The following is a 16,403-nucleotide window of genomic DNA, read 5'->3' as shown; positions in this document are numbered from 1 at the left end:
GCATTTCTGAAATCCATTTTGAAGTGGCGGCCTTAGGGTCTCTGTGACAGAAGGCATTTGTTGTCGCCTGCAGCTCCTTCCTAATTAATGCAGGATTTCAACAGGCCTGACAGTTTGAGCTGGTTACTGTTTCTACTGAACTTATTGGTGTGATTAAGATTCCTCTATTTCTAAAAACCTGGGATTATGCAGATTAGAGGATTTATTCACCTAAGCCTTCTTTTAAAATGTTCAGCACTAACATGTATTTTCACACCATGCAGTCAAACATCCCTGCCATTACACATGTCCCATCCTAACCAAGCGTTAGACTTATCTCACACATTGAATAGGGCTGAAACAATTAATCCGATTTATCCCAGAAGTAGTAAAATGAAAAATTGATGCCAATTATTTTATCATATTGTCAAAATAGTCAATAAAATAACTGATAACAAAAACAATCGTTAGTTGTAGCTCTAATTGTGTCATTCTGATTCTCTTAAGAATTATTTCTTTTCAGTTTTTCAAAAATAAAAAGTTTTTAGAAAGGAAAAATACCAACAAGTGGTGAAGTGATGCCACTGTGTCATCACTTTGCTTTAGCAGCAGCTTGTTTTCTCTACAGGTGAGAGGAACTCTTAATAACCTCACTGTATTATTTTTCTTATGCTGGACGTCTCTCATTCATCTTCTTATTATTATTTGCTTTTATATATTCTATCCTTCTGTGTATCTGCATGGTTCTGTTAGCCTGTCGCTTTGCTGCTGCACCTGAATTTCCCCAATAAGAGAGATTTCTATTCTAACTGAGTTGGTAGCCTACTGCTCCCTGCTGGTCACAGCTGGAACAGCACCGGCATTTATATAAGCCAGCTGCATCAGTTTATGTAAGGATCAGACTCACGGCTTTGTTACACTAACACACTAGTGTTTGAGGTGTAGATACACACACATGCACATCTACCTCACAGATAGAGTCTCTCCAGATCAGGACTTTTACTGATTACACATAATACAAACATCCTAATATTTACCAGGTTCATAATAACTGGAATCTAACCACGAGTCTGTAGAAAAGCTCATCAGGTTCCTCATGACCCTTACTGAAATAAACCAGAATAGAAAAGTCAATAAAACTAAATACACCCTCAAATAGGGGCCTGCTTAGAGAATTAATAATAAGAATTGTTATTGACATTATAGAAAACATATAATAAAATTATATGGAACATTATGAAATTGGGTGGCATATAATAGGTGACTGTATCAGTCTGTCAAGTGAAATTATTTGTGTTTTTGCATCTTTTTTGTATTTCCAGTATTGTAAAAAATAAGCTTAAGTGGTTACATGAAAAATCTACAGAATGTAAAAAATGTTTTATCTGATTAATCGGCAGAATAACTGATAGAATTGTCGATTAGTAAAATAATCTTTAGTTGCAGCACTGGTGTACTTAGTTTTTTTTCTTATTGCTTTTCCATTTTGATTTTAATCTTTGTCAAACAAAGGACAGTGTAGAATCTGTTGTGTTACAAGAACAACTCTTTCTGCAAAGCTTCACTTGTCTCTGATGGACTGATTTGTCTTCCATTTGATTATATACATTGCTTTATCATTAGTGCTCTTGTATAGCAAGACACAAATAATCATCTAATTTTCTTTATTCTATTTCTGTAAGAAATAATTATACAAAATTTTACTGTATGATTCTTAAGTTTGTGTGTGTTTTGTTTTTAATCTGTCCAATTCTGTTCTGTCTTCAGGTTACAACCATCCTGCTCTGCTCAAGCTGATGACCAATCCCAACAATCTGGTAGGTCCATACACACACACGCCCACCCCCACACACACACATATTGCTCCAGTCAACAGGAAGCTTCTGGGTATGTAGACATGAAGAAGAATACCGATACCAAAAAAGTCTTTACAATTATCATAAAACTAAAGCAAATTTTAGATCAGATAATTAAAAAAAAATTTACAATTGATCTTTCCCTAATGTTGTTACTATGAAAACACAAACACTTGCCTAGCAAAGTTGTTAATCTAAAGTTGACAAAGCCAAAGGAATATGTTGTCTTTGTAAAAACAATCCCAGATGCTGCCCTGCAGACACTGATGGTTTTCACACCCCAAACAAACTGCAGTCATGTGACTGAGCAGCATAAAAGAATTATTGTGAAGTGGAAGGAAAATGATTCATATGGTGGCATAATATTAAGGCCTACAAAAAGGCTAAACTTTTCCACTTTTGACAAACAGAAAGTTTGTTTTTTTAATTTTATTTCTTAGATCAATCTCAACATTTCTGAATGTTTTGGCAGAAAATGTACTTCTTTTCTATTTATCTACAATAGCCCATATACACCATCCTAGATTCATGATCTAAAATCTGACATGCAAACAGATTTATTTTGGTCTGTATGTAAAATATCTTAAGGTAAAGGCTGGACTTTCTCCCATATGCTTTAAACTAAATGTTTCCATAGTAACTGTGGCTGCAGCTTTGGGTCGTAGTCGTGTTGGAAGAGGAACTTCCACCAATATCTCAAGTGTTCTGCAGCTTCCATCAGGTTTTCTTTTCACCATCGTCTCATTTTACTTGCGATTACTACAAAATGGCTCTGAAAATAAATGGAAGGGACATTTCTTTGTAGGTAAATCATTTTAAAATAATGAATAATTTCACTTCAACTTCCCAGATCTTCACTACGTTGTGTTGGTCTGTCCCATAAAATCCCAATAAAATTCATTACAGTTTGTGGTTATAGAATGATGAAATATGATTTAGGAAGTTATGAAAAGTTTTTCAAGCTGCTGTACATTTACTGAAACACAAATGGGGATTTTGAAACAAATTCTGTACAAAGTTGAATTTTCATATTTACATGAGTTTATAGATCTTGGTAGCACTTTGTTCACAATACACGAGACAGAGTGTTTCACATAGCCAGGAGAACACAATAGAAACATAAAACTTTTTTATAACTAGTCATATAAATATTGAATAAATACTAGTATTACAATTCTAAAAACAGCTTAGATACATAATTCTTAATCAAATCCAGTAAAGCTTATGAATTAAAAAGATGTTCCAAACTATCAGTCAGACTGAACGGTAGTAGAAACACTCCATGTCCCAAGATGCAGCTTGATGGACAGTAAAATGTGGAACCTCTGTGGTACTCAGGGAGGAGTCAGGAGTGATTCTGCAGTAGAGCTTTCTTTAACTTTTCTGAATAAGAACAGGTGATGATGATGATAAATGAAGACATTTTGTTCTAAACTGTTTCAGTGAAGTGATGGAATACAGTCGTATTTAAAGCCTTGTGTGTTTCTTTGACTTAGTTTCTGCTTCTTTTTTTTTTGTTTCAGAGCACATTTGTGAACCGACCTGCGCTGGGAATCCTGCCGCCTGAGAATTTTCCAGAAAAAATCACTGAAAGTCTTCTCTCAGTTAGTAACACACACTGACACACACGCTCTTTAACAGTTGTACACGTGTTCTAGTTCCCAGCAGTTAGCAGGAGAGAAGATGATCCCACTGAACCCGGCTGTTCCTCTCTCCGTCAGATCGCTCCCAGTGGAATGACTCGTGTTCAGACCATGGCCTGTGGCTCGTGCTCCAACGAGAACGCCTTCAAGTCCATATTCATCTGGTACAGGGTAAGTGTGTGTGTCCACCCAGAGTGGTGTTAGCCATCAGAACGTCCACACCGTCATGGTAAACAGATGAAAAGCAGCTGGAAGGAGGCATCAACCTTCAGGCAGGTACCATCTGAACCATCAGATTTTCAGTGGAATGTTAAGTAGCTCCTCTTTATTAACTTAACATACTTTATGCTTAAGATTTATTTTCATGTTTCTTTATGACACATTTATGACTTAAGCTAAAACCAAACTCTTTTTGAATTGGAGTGTTTTAGGGCTGATTGAATCTCTGGGATCCTCATCAGTAACATGTTCACAGTCAGTGGTGATGATCTTCCTGTGGAGCCCTGATTGTTTGTTTGCTTCGCTTCAGAACAAGGAGCGGGGCCACAACACACCGTCTGAGGAGGAGCTGACCTCCTGCATGACAAACCAGGTCGGCCCGCCTACCAGCTTAGTGCTGAATGTGTAGAAACAACTCAACCCCCGTCGTTGTCTTTTTTCACGTTTTGCTTTGTGCCCCTCAGGGCCCAGGATGTCCAGACCTCAGCATTTTGTCTTTTATGGGAGGTTTTCATGGCAGAACACTGGGTATGTTACACACTTCCTGTTTATGTCTAGTGTTATTACCAGAGTTGGGAAGTAACTAAGTACATTTACTCAATTACATATACTTGAGTAACTTTCTTGAAAAAATTTTACTTTTAGGAGGATTTTTACTACGTTGTTTTATTTTGCTTTTACTTGAGTAATTTTATCACGAAGTGTCTCTACTCTTGAGTAAAATTTCTCGATTTTTTTACCCACTGAATGAAGAACAAACATGTTTCATCCAAAATCCACCAGACAGACACACACCTGCAGTTTATGTTAAAGTTTCTTAAGTTTTTTTTATTGAAAGAAACTGATTTGGAAAAATGTTTTTTTTCCCCTGATAGTCTTATTTTTTATAAATTACATAAATTATTGTCATTTTCATCCTTAAGATACCAAAATCTTATTATATTTCTGTTTTGTTTATAAGATTTGTGTCTTTTGGTAAATATATATAGATTTATATTTTGATCAGTCTGATGATGTAATTTTTAAATATTAAATGATTGATAATTCGATCAGTTGAGTAGACTTTTTACCAAATACTTTTTTACTCTTGAGTAATTTCCTGAATGGATACTTTTTTCTTTCACTTGAGTAAAAATATGTTAAAGTAGTTCTACTCTTACTTGAGTAAATGATTTGGGTACACTGAGCTCCTCCGGTTGTTATAGTAAAAAAAAATCGCATTAAAACAACAACACTTTAGAATTCATACACATCTGTACAGTGCGATCTGTGTATAGATCCATGTTGTTTTTCTGTGTTTGTGCTGTCGGCTGTCGGTGTGTGTAGCGTCGCTGCCTCTGGGTCAGAACATGTCAGAGTTTCCGGCATCTGATTACCAGCAAAAACAGATTTTCTTTAAACAAAATATCAATATCTAAAAGATTAAATGCACCCAAAGTAATTATAACACTTCCAATATGTGTATGAAAATAATATTGACAGGAGTTTTCTGAAGCAGCATTTTCTAAGCTTTCATTCACAGCAGGAAGATTTCTTAGACATTATTAATTCAGTCCCAAATTTGTTTTCTGTATAGAGACAGTGAATGCTAATCATGGCTAATATCCATGTATGTATTCATATTTTGCTCCTTTTCAAGGCTGTTTGGCAACAACGCACTCCAAAGTGATTCACAAGTTGGATATACCATCGTTTGATTGGCCAGTTGCTCCGTTTCCCAGACTCAAGTATCCGCTGGAGGAGTTTAGCCGAGAGAACGCTCAGGAAGAGGCCCGCTGTCTGGAGGAGGTGGGCTGACTGTGTGACAGTGTGTTTGTGTGTGGGGGTGCGCACACACACACCCATGTATGGCACAGGCTGAAGTCTCATCTCTTATTTATGATCATTGGTAATAAATGTGCAGTGGCTGTTGAAGGGGGAAAAAAAGAAATAACAAGACCATTCTCATATAAACTTCATTTTGGTGTGAAGCCTTTTTATTATTTGACCTTCATAAAATGTATTTTCAAAAAGTACTGTAAGTAAAAATTTTAAAAATAATAAATAGTAGGTGGGGTTTAAAGTCTGTTTATTATATTTATATGTTTTGTTTTACAGTGAATGTCTGATGCCTTTTTCTATGAGCTTTAACTATGAGATGACTATTAATATAGAGGTGAAGGTTTAGCTCCTCTAGTAAAGAAGCAATTGTGTGTGTGTGTATGTATGTTTCTCTCTAGGTGGAGGACTTGATTGTGAAGTGGAGGCAGAAAGGGAAACCTGTTGCAGGAATCGTTATTGAACCGATTCAGTCTGAAGGTGGAGATAACCACGCCTCCCCAGACTTCTTCAGAAACCTCCGCAACATTTCACGCAAGGTCAGCCGTCCTGCTGAGGCCTCACAGCCTCGGTTCTGCCTGAATGGGAGGGAAGAACGGAGCAGTAAAAGCAACCAAATGAAATCAGACCTGTAGTGCTTTTAGTAAGACACTCAGAGGCTTTATATGAAATCAGTCACACACTGATGATTGTGAGCTAGTGAATAGTAGCCACAGCTGCCCCGGAGCAGGCTGACAGAACAGTTACACATTTTGCTGTTACAACCTCATTCCAAAATGGATTAAAATCTTGTTTTTTTTCTTTACTTCAACACATAATGACAACATATTTTATGGGTTTTTTTTCTTTTACCATCCATCCATCCATCTTCTTCCGCTTATCCGGAGTCGGGTTGCGGGGGTAGCAGCTTCAGAAGGGAGGCCCAGACTTCCCTCTCCCCGGCCACTTCTTCCAGCTCTTCCGGGGGAATCCCGAGGCGTTCCCAGGCCAGCCGAGAGACATAGTCCCTCCAGCGTGTCCTGGGTCTTCCCCGGGGACTCCTCCCGGTGGGACGTGCCCGGAACACCTCACCAGGGAGGTGTCCAGGAGGCATCCTAACCAGATGCCCGAGCCACCTCAACTGGCTCCTCTCGATGTGAAGGAGCAGCGGCTCTACTCCGAGTCCCTCCCGGATGACTGAGCTTCTCACCCTATCTCTAAGGGAGAGCCCAGCTACCCTACGGAGAAAACACATTTCGGCCGCTTGTATCCGCGATCTCGTTCTTTCGGTCATGACCCAAAGCTCATGACCATAGATGAGGGTGGGAACGTAGATCGACTGGTAAATCGAGAGCTTCGCTTTTTGGCTCAGCTCTCTCTTCACCACAACGGACCGGTACAGCGTCCGCTTAACGGCAGACGCTGCGCCAATCCGCCTGTCGACCTCCCGCTCCCTTCTTCCCCCATTCGTGAACAAGATCCCGAGATACTTGAACTCCTCCACTTGGGGCAGGACACCCCCCCTGACCCGGAGAAGGCACTCTACCCTTTTCCGGCTCAAGACCATGGCCTCGGATTTGGAGGCACTGATCCCCATCCCGGCCGCTTCACACTCGGCTGCGAACCGCTCCAGCGAGAGCTGCAGATCACGACCTGATGAAGCCAGAAGGACCACATCGTCTGCAAAAAGCAGAGATGAGATCCTAAGGTCACCAAATCGGATCCCCTCATCACCTTGGCTGCGCCTAGAAATTCTGTCCATGAAAGTGATGAACAGAATCGGTGACAAAGGGCAGCCCTGGCGGAGTCCAACTCTCACCGGAAACGAGCCCGACTTACTGCCGGCAATGCGGACCAGACTCTGACACCGGTCATACAGGGACCTGACAGCCCGTATCAAAGGGCCCGGTACCCCATACTCCCGGAGAACCCCCCACAGGGCTCCCCGAGGGACACGGTCGAACGCCTTCTCCAAGTCCACAAAACACATGTAGACTGGTTGGGCGAACTCCCATGCACCCTCCAGGACCCTGCCGAGGGTGTAGAGCTGGTCCAGTGTTCCACGACCAGGACGAACACCACACTGCTCTTCCTGAATCCGAGGTTCGACTATCCGATGGACCCTCCTCTCCAGGACCCCCGAATAGACCTTGCCAGGGAGGCTTAAGAGTGTGACCACTCTATAATTGGAGCACACCCTCCGGTCCCCCTTTTTGAACAGGGGGACCACCACCCCGGTCTGCCAATCCAGGGGAACTGCCCCCGATGTCCATGCGATATTGCAGAGTCGCGTCAACCAACACAACCCTACAACATCCAGAGCTTTAAGGAACTCCAGGCGGATCTCATCCACCCCCGGGGCCTTGCCACCGAGGAGCTTTTTAACCACCTCGGCGACCTCATCCCCAGAGATTGGAGAGCCCAACCCAGAGTCCCCAGGCTCCGCTTCCTCAATGGAAGGCATGTTGGTGGGATTGAGGAGGTCTTCGAAGTATTCTGCCCACCGGCCCACAACTTCCCGAGTAGAGGTCAGCAGCACACCATCCCCACTATAAACAGTGTTGGTGCTGCACCGCTTCCCCCCCCCCCCCGAGACGCCGGATGGTGGACCAGAATCGCCTCGAAGCCGTACGGAAGTCTTTCTCCATGGCCTCTCCAAACTCCTCCCACGCCCGAGTTTTTGCCTCAGCAACCATCCGAGCCGCATGTCGCTTCGCCCGCCGGTACCCATCAGCTGCTTCCGGAGTCCCACAGGCCAATAAGGCCCGATAGGACTCCTTCTTCAGCCTGACGGCATCCCTCACCGAAGGTGTCCACCAGCGGGTTCGAGGGTTGCCGCCGCGACAGGCACCGACAGCCTTGCGGCCACATCTCCGATCGGCCGCCTCGACAATGGAGGCACGGAACATGGTCCACTCAGACTCCATGTCCCCCACCTCCCCCGGGACGTGTTCGAAGTTTTGCCGGAGATGGGGGTTAAAGCTCCGTCTCACAGGGGATTCCGCCAGACGTTCCCAGCAGACCCTCACAACACGTTTGGGCCTGCCAGGTCTGACCGGCTTTCTCCCCCACCACCGGAGCCAACTCACCACCAGGTAGTGGTCAGTGGACAGCTCCGCACCTCTCTTCACCCGAGTGTCCAAGACATACGGCCGCAGATCCGATGAAACGATGACAAAGTCGATCATCGAACTGCGGCCTAGGGTGTCCTGGTGCCAAGTGCACATATGGACACCGTTATGCTTGAACATGGTGTTCGTTATGGACAATCCATGACAAGCACAGAAGTCCAGCAACAGAACACCGCTCGAGTTCAGGTCGGGCGGGCCGTTCCTCCCAACCACGCCCCTCCAGGTCTCACTGTCATTGCCCACGTGAGCGTTGAAGTCCCCCAGCAGAACAAGGGAGTCCCCAGGAGGAGCACTCTCCAGTACCCCCTCTAAGGACTCCAAGAAGGGTGGGTAATCTGAACTGTCGTTCGGCCCGTAAGCACAAACGACAGTCAGAACCCGTCCCCCCACCCGTAGGCGGAGGGAGGCTACCCTCTCGTTCACCGGGGTAAACCCCAACGTGCAGGCGCCGAGATGGGGAGTAATAAGTATGCCCACTCCTGCCCGACGCCTCTCACCTTGGGCAACTCCAGAGTGGAAGTATGTCCAGCCCCTCTCAAGGAGGCTGGTTCCAGAACCAGAGCCATGCGTCGAGGTGAGACCGACTATTTCTAGCCGGAACCTCTCGACCTCACACACTAGCTCCGGCTCCTTCCCCACCAGAGAGGTGACATTCCACGTCCCAAGAGCCAGCTTCTGCAACCGAGGATCAGACCGCCAGGGTCCCCTCCCTTGGCCGCCACCCATCACACAGTGCACCCGACCCCTTTGGCCCCTCCCACGGGTGGTGGGCCCATGGGAGGGGGGGCCCATGTTTCCTCTTCGGGCTGAGCCCGGCCGGGCTCCATGGGTAATAGCCCGGCCACCAGGCGCTCGCCATCGTGCCCCCCCCTCCAGGCCTAGCTCCAGAGTGGGGCCCCGGTGACCCGCGTCCGGGCGAGGGAACACTAAGTCCAAGGTTTTCCTTCATCATTGGGGTCTTCGGGCTGCGCTTTGTCTGGTCCCTCACCTAGGACCTGTCTGCCTTGGGTGACCCTACTAGGGGCATGAAGCCCCAGACAGCATAGCTCCTAGGATCATTGGGACACTCAAACCCCTCCACCACGATAAGGTGGCAGCCCAATTCTTTTACATTTTTGCAAATATTTCATAAATGAAAGCCAAGAAGTGAAATGTTCAGAGGTACCTGGGCTTCACCATGAGATGTCACTGTCTCACATCTCAGCGTTCTAATGTTTTGTTTCTCAGCACGGCTGTGCTTTACACGTGGATGAGATCCAGACCGGCGGCGGATCCACGGGGAAGTTCTGGGCCCATGAGCACTGGGGCATGGACGACCCGGCAGAGGTCGTCTCCTTCAGTAAGAAGCTGCTGACGGGAGGTTACTACCAGAAGGATGAGCTGCAGGCCGATAAGGTGGGTCAGCTGGACTTTTAAGTCAGCTGTTGATTTCAGTCCCAGCTTGAGTACATCAACCACACACTGTGTTATGCACAATATTTAAAATTCATCATGTTAGATATGTGAAATAAATGTATTTAACAAATTCAAACCATACAATTTATATATACTATTATCTTTTGTAAATCTGACAATGCAGTAAGTAAATAGAATATTTATGTGAAATTTAGTCATTAAAATGGGAAGTTGCATATTTAATTAAAATATCAAATCATATCATTGCTCTATTAAAGCTGTCATTGTGCTTTAACAATATTGCAATAGTTTAATAGCACTATTAAACTGTGCAATAATGCATATGCATTTTAGAAAGAAAAATGTATATGTATTTTATTAATAGAATATTCATTTAGTATAGTTAATACATACTTGTGTGTATGTTTTTTTCCCCCCCAAAACATTTACATTTTACATTTTTCGTAAAATGTAAAATGTTTTTGGACCTGCAAACAAAAACACAAAGATCTAAAAAATCTCATGTATATTAATGCAGCTTCTAAAGAGTCACACTTTATGACACCATGCATGGAGAATACATGAGATTATATGAAGAAGCTAGCTTTCTAAAATGATGAAAGATAAAATCACACTCAGACGTTCAAAGTGATCAGAACCTTTTCCTCTGTGGGGAAAAAGTTCTGATGTTTGTAACTGATCAAATTAATATCACGACATGGTTCTGTCATTGTTCAGCACCTCTGAAGAACACATGAAGGTTCCAGAATTTGATTTCCAGCTATTACAACCAGAACCAGTCTGGTTCTTCCACCATGCCTGCAGCAGACCCAGCAGACCCGGTCCTGCAGCAGCAGCACTGGGTCAGAACGCTGAGCAGAAGTTTGGTTTACACTTTACAAACTTGCTACAGCTTGCAGAGAATAATCTGGGTTTGTTGCCGTTTGTCAGATCAGAGCAGATGCCAGGATATAAATGTCTCATGTTAATAATCTTATGCTTGTGGTGTTTGTTTTTCAGCCGTACCGTATTTTTAACACCTGGATGGGAGACCCGTCCAAGAACTTGTTCCTGGTTGAGGTTCTTAACGTGATCCGCAGAGAGAACCTCCTGGAGGAAGTGGCCCGCTCTGGGAAGGCTCTGCTGAACGGCCTCTATGAGCTGCAGGTACGGCAGACCACCTCTGGAACATCACTTTGTTTCAGTCATTTCATGTTGTTAATGCTTTAGTCTTACTTACACTTTAAGTGCAATAGATTACCTAGATAGAAGAACAAACATGCCTTGACATGAATGGTTGCCATTCATAGTTCTTTGAACTTTTCAACACTTTCCACATTAAAACCAGATATTTCAGTGTATTTTATTGGGATTTTTAATAAAGGGCCAGCACAAAATAAGAGGAGCTGCAGTAAAATGATCCAGAGTTTTACATTTTCTCACAAATAAAAGTGTGGCATTCATTTCTTGAACCACATTTTGCTGCGGTTACATCTGCAGATCTTTTGGGATCTGTCACTATAAGCTCACAATCTTGAAAAAAATAAATCTGAAAATTGAAATGTGTGTGAATACTTTCAGGTATTGTAAGCTCTACCTTTTTAAAATTGTTAAAAATCTTCAAAGTGAATGATTTGAAGTATTAAGAAAAATCCTAAGGAGCTGCAGTAGTTCAGACTGTTGTTGGTGTTTTTATCATGTGAGTGTTTGTGATAACGAGCCAACCCCTCCCCCCTCCAGGCTCAGTACCCCGGCCTGCTGAGCCGAGCTCGAGGACAGGGGACGTTCTGTGCCATTGATGTGCGGGACGCTGCCACTCGAGACAGACTGCTGTTGGAGGCCAGAGACAAAGGTACATTTTTCTTGAAATGGTTCCATAATGTAGGGAAAATGTATTTTTGAGTTTAGTAGCAGATATTGGTTGTGTCTCTTCCTCTGTGATAGTGCTAAGCTTGTTTTGGTGTCATTTATATGCTTAGATGATTAAGGTTTGACAAAACAAGACTTATTGTCAGTTTAACAATTCATTCACTTAACCACCAGAGGGCTCCACACCTCCTGTAAACAGCCACATCAGGCCAGCACCACCATGCTGATCCCACAGGGGTTCAGTTTGGGTCTGTCCGTCTTCTCCAGAGGTAGACTGATAAATCGCCAGGTGTTTAACTTCTTGGGGGACAGTTTGGCTCTTAAACGTGATGTTATAGGATGCTAAAAGTTACAGAATCTCCTCTTTCTTCATCCCACATCATCACACTGCCTCCACCAAAAGTAGCTTGAGAATAAAGTTTTTTTCATGGGCACAACCCACAAATTTAACTTTCCTACTAAACCAAATTCACATGCAAAGTTTAAAATAAAAAGTCACAAAAAGTAAAGAATTTCAAACTAAAGTGTGTTTTTATATTTATGTTGAAGCTGTGTAAAGGACAGGAGGCCACAGTAACAGTAACCATGTTTGTCGCCAACAGGCGTGCTCCTGGGAGGATGTGGGGACCAGTCCATCCGTTTCCGTCCTGCTCTCGTCTTTAAGGAGTACCACGTCCACATCTTCCTCAACATCTTTAACGACGTCCTGGCTCAGTACAAATAAAGGCCGCGCCTGAAGGAACCGAAGCAGAACCTACATAGGACAGAGTTAGGGAATCTGGCTGTCGTGATAAGCACAGAGAACAATTTTTTTATTTCAGTTTAAACATCCAGAACCTGTTGGGTTCATAACATTTAAAACTGCAGTTTTCCTTAGATATTACAGATACATCCTTTTACTCGTGGAGCCATGTAGACAGAGCCAGTAAGTCATGCAGAGTTTGGACCAGAGGATCCATTTTCAGAATGAAGATGCTTCCCTAAAATAAATCAGCTAAGATATTCTTTATGTCATTCAGCTGGGTTCATGTTGGCCCACAGAGACTGATCAGGCTGCCAGCAGACTGGATGACGTCCCGGCAGACCCCCAGCACGCCCCTTAGCTGTTCCCCAGAAATGCAACGTAAACCACTCGGCTTATTGGCCACCTCAGCCAGGCGGTGTTGGTGAAGCGCATGAACATGTTTTCCACCACGCAGCTGTTTCACATCCTTTTAATTAGCATCCAGCGCTAACAGCTCAGAAACAAATTCGTTTCCCGTTCACTGCTTACTTCATGACCGTTCTGTGTTGTCACTTTTCGGGTTCTGGATCTGATCTTCACCTGGTCTAAAGAACGGCGTTCGTTCTACAGGAAGACGCTGCAGAACGTCTGCAAATATTTGAATAAGGATGTGTGCGATCCTGTAACAGAGTCCAAGCTGTAAATGATAATGTAGCTGCATGTTAATAAGGCTGTCCCCATCCTAAGCATGAAGAACCAAAGTATTTAGTGTGTTAGAAGAAAGGCTGAATATGGTCCTGAATGCAGAACCCTGACAGCGAAAAGCAAACCAGCAGACTGCATGTGGTTTAATGCTGTCCTGTTTGGGAATGATTCTGTTCAGCCTTGTTGTAGACAAACCTGAATCCTAACACACTACGACAATGTCTTAGGCTGCTTCAAACATGCCCATATTATTCAATTTATGTTTCCCTTGACCACTTTTTCATTTAATATTTCTTACATCAACCTGTAAGAGTAAAACTGACTTCACATTTAATAAAGATGTCACAGATATCCCAATGATACAACAGATTCAAACTTTTCTAAGCATATTAAAAGGCCAAGTTGGCTTGTTTAAAGATTCTCTACTTTTTTGCTTGTTTTAATTACAATGGTTAACAGTGCAAGTTCAGTAAGAAAAGCTTCTTATTGTGGCTTATCTGCGCATAATCTACATGTGTCCAGAGAAATGCATGCTGGGTAATTCTTATATCAGCAGAAAAAAGGTGGACATGTTCAGGTGTGATCTCTGTAGCTTACATGATGGACAATCTCCTCAAACAGCACCAGCCATGCGGTGACCACTCCACTGCAGATGTTTGTTTTTCCTCTAGTGGCCACAAGAGGCATACTAGAGCAAGTTTACCCCACCCTAACGTCCTTATAGAGCTCAGAGAAAATGTAGAGTTTTTCCTGAGGCAAATGGACATAGGACACAGAGACAGCACAGCTCTGGTCCCTGCTGAGTTTAAAGCTGAGAATTTGGAGCAGACCAGTTTCACAGCCGAACTGATGTTCTGTTGTGTCCCTGAATGTTTAATGAAGCGCGTGTTAGGAATGTGAACGGCTTCTATTAAAGTGTAGCTACAGTTAATTTTGTTACTACAGTTAAATTAGAATAATATCCAGTTATATACATGAGTACATGTTCATTGGTTTTATAACAGTCATCCATAAACTATATGCCAGTTAATGTAACGTCTTATATTTATTCCACAGGGTGAGTTTGGGTCAGGTTTTGCTGCGTGTGGGCAGGCTGATGTCCAGCATGGTGTTAGTGATGACAACAGTGCCTGTCTGTTTGTTGTCAGTCAGTATTACACAGAGTCCCTGTGATGACGTCCTTTTAAACAAGTCTAACTACTTGCACTGGTGATCTGAGATCTTGATGTAATTACTTTAGCTATAACTGTTATAACAATAATAACTGTTGTCTATAAAACATTCTGTCCTTGTATTGTGACAAATAAATACCATTTTAATTAACACGTGTTTCTTGATTATTTTCACTGAAGTTATTTTAGGAAAACAGTTTAAAAACTTAAGCATTTATCATGTCTATTATACATCAAGCATTTACCTGAGTTTTTAAGAGTTCTTCTTTCCTTCTTTATGGCAGTTGGCAAACAATTTATAGGTGCATTACTGCCACCTTCCAGTTTTTAGTTATGGTATTATTCCAATGAAAACTCCTGAATTTTGTTCCAAGAAAAGGCCAAGACATCAGCTGAAATCTATCAGTGCAAATGAATATCAGCTGGTTCAGTCCCAACCAGATGGCTATAAAAAGGTTTCTCATTACCAAGGTGTCACACAAGGAACGTCTCATGATGGAAGAACTCGCACAAGACCGTTGCAAACTTATTGCAAAAATACTTTTGCCACAACCTAATATCTTAACTTATTTGTTTTGGTTTCTTTCAATAAAATATTAGGTTTCTTACAAACACCTAGTGAAAATTTTATGTCATTAGTACATTTAGAAATATGTTTACTATGTGTTCAATACTAATTTTACCCATATATGGTTTGTGTTCACATTCAAGCATCAATGGGAAGAGCAAGGGAAATTCTGTTTAGCTTGTTTTGCCTCTGGCTGGCTCAACCCCTATTCCCACTGTCCCCACTATATCTTCCTACTTGCCCAGTTCTTTCCCTTTTGCCTGTTTTTCTCTCTGCTAAACAAAACCACAAAGAGAGAGACTGCTGACATATCTCTGTACGTTCTTTTGAAGGTGCAGTTTTATGTAAAATCAACTTTTGAGCTTTACATAATGTTATATAATTACATAATGTCATCAAAAACATATGTGAAGTGTTGCCTTGATTCTTAACTGCATGTTTGAGAAGTCCTTTAATCTCCATTCAGCTCCTTCAGACTAGCCAGCAGCAATTAGCAAACACCTGGTGGAACTGTGGATCTGCTGAGCTCATAGCAGCTATTTCTCTCAGCAGTGCTGGTAAAAACGTTGTTCAAAGGTTAATAGAGGAGCCATGTTGTGATGACTTAAAGGTGGAGTTTCAGAAAGACCCAGAGCTTTTAAAGCGACAGAACCCTGATTTCAAGGAGTGAAATTACTCAGTAATATTTTAAGTCATTTATTACATAACACTTTTTTTAAACTGAAGTTAACATAGTTGCACACCATTCTGCCTCTTTAAAATGAAAAGTATTTCTGGTCCCAGGGGCGCCGTAAAGGGGGGAAAAGTTATTTATTATTCTCTGCAAAATAATTCCAAGGGCCCCTAGTAGCAAATACAGATGTGCGTTTTTTGGTCTGGGAACGGGAGCATTTAATTTTTACTGCTAAAAACAATCTTCGAAAAATACAATATGATTAATTTTGTAATTGACAGGGCCCAATTTTTTTTATTTTATTTCTGTGAACAAAAAATAAATAAATAAATTGTGGAGGGCCCACTTGTCGTTCAGGGGCCCTTAGAATTGTCATAACTTTCCCCCCCAATACTGCGCCAATGAGGTGGTTTGTAGCGCTGTCAATCACAATAATTAGCATCAGTAGTAGGTCAGGGAGGAGGTGGAGGAGATTCATCTTTTCACAGATTATCTGCCTCATAACAAAGTGTCATGACAAGAAAGCAAGGCAGCTGCACGCTTTTAAAATTGTGGCGTTTTTTATGGGTCAAATAGACTCAAGAAATTGTAACAGCAGGGGGGCCCAATTAAATTTGTTGGCCCGGTCCCGTTAAGCCCAGCCTCCCGAGACAGAAAATTCTGCGGTGGGAA

General features: G+C 42.6%; 1 protein-coding gene across 5 annotated transcripts in view; it reads left to right on the top strand.

Moving 5' to 3' along the window:
• abat (4-aminobutyrate aminotransferase) overlaps positions 1-14,641 on the top strand; it is a 30,251-nt gene extending 15,610 nt beyond the window's left edge. For all 5 annotated transcript variants that reach the window (XM_032587833.1, XM_032587831.1, XM_032587835.1 and 2 more), the window contains 11 exons: positions 1,747-1,796; positions 3,359-3,439; positions 3,557-3,649; positions 4,008-4,070; positions 4,162-4,225; positions 5,337-5,485; positions 5,917-6,054; positions 9,853-10,020; positions 11,041-11,187; positions 11,761-11,872; positions 12,492-14,641. In XM_032587833.1, coding sequence (XP_032443724.1) covers positions 1,747-1,796; positions 3,359-3,439; positions 3,557-3,649; positions 4,008-4,070; positions 4,162-4,225; positions 5,337-5,485; positions 5,917-6,054; positions 9,853-10,020; positions 11,041-11,187; positions 11,761-11,872; positions 12,492-12,613 — 1,187 coding nt within the window. In that variant the 3' untranslated portion in view covers positions 12,614-14,641. The remainder of the gene's footprint in view (positions 1-1,746; positions 1,797-3,358; positions 3,440-3,556; positions 3,650-4,007; positions 4,071-4,161; positions 4,226-5,336; positions 5,486-5,916; positions 6,055-9,852; positions 10,021-11,040; positions 11,188-11,760; positions 11,873-12,491) is intronic.
• Positions 14,642-16,403: the final 1,762 nt, after the last annotated feature.

This window comes from Xiphophorus hellerii, chromosome 16, assembly GCF_003331165.1.
Source record: "Xiphophorus hellerii strain 12219 chromosome 16, Xiphophorus_hellerii-4.1, whole genome shotgun sequence".
Classification (NCBI taxonomy): domain Eukaryota; kingdom Metazoa; phylum Chordata; class Actinopteri; order Cyprinodontiformes; family Poeciliidae; genus Xiphophorus; species Xiphophorus hellerii.
Note: the sequence above shows the minus strand (reverse complement) of the source record. Positions and strands in the feature narration are given on the sequence as shown.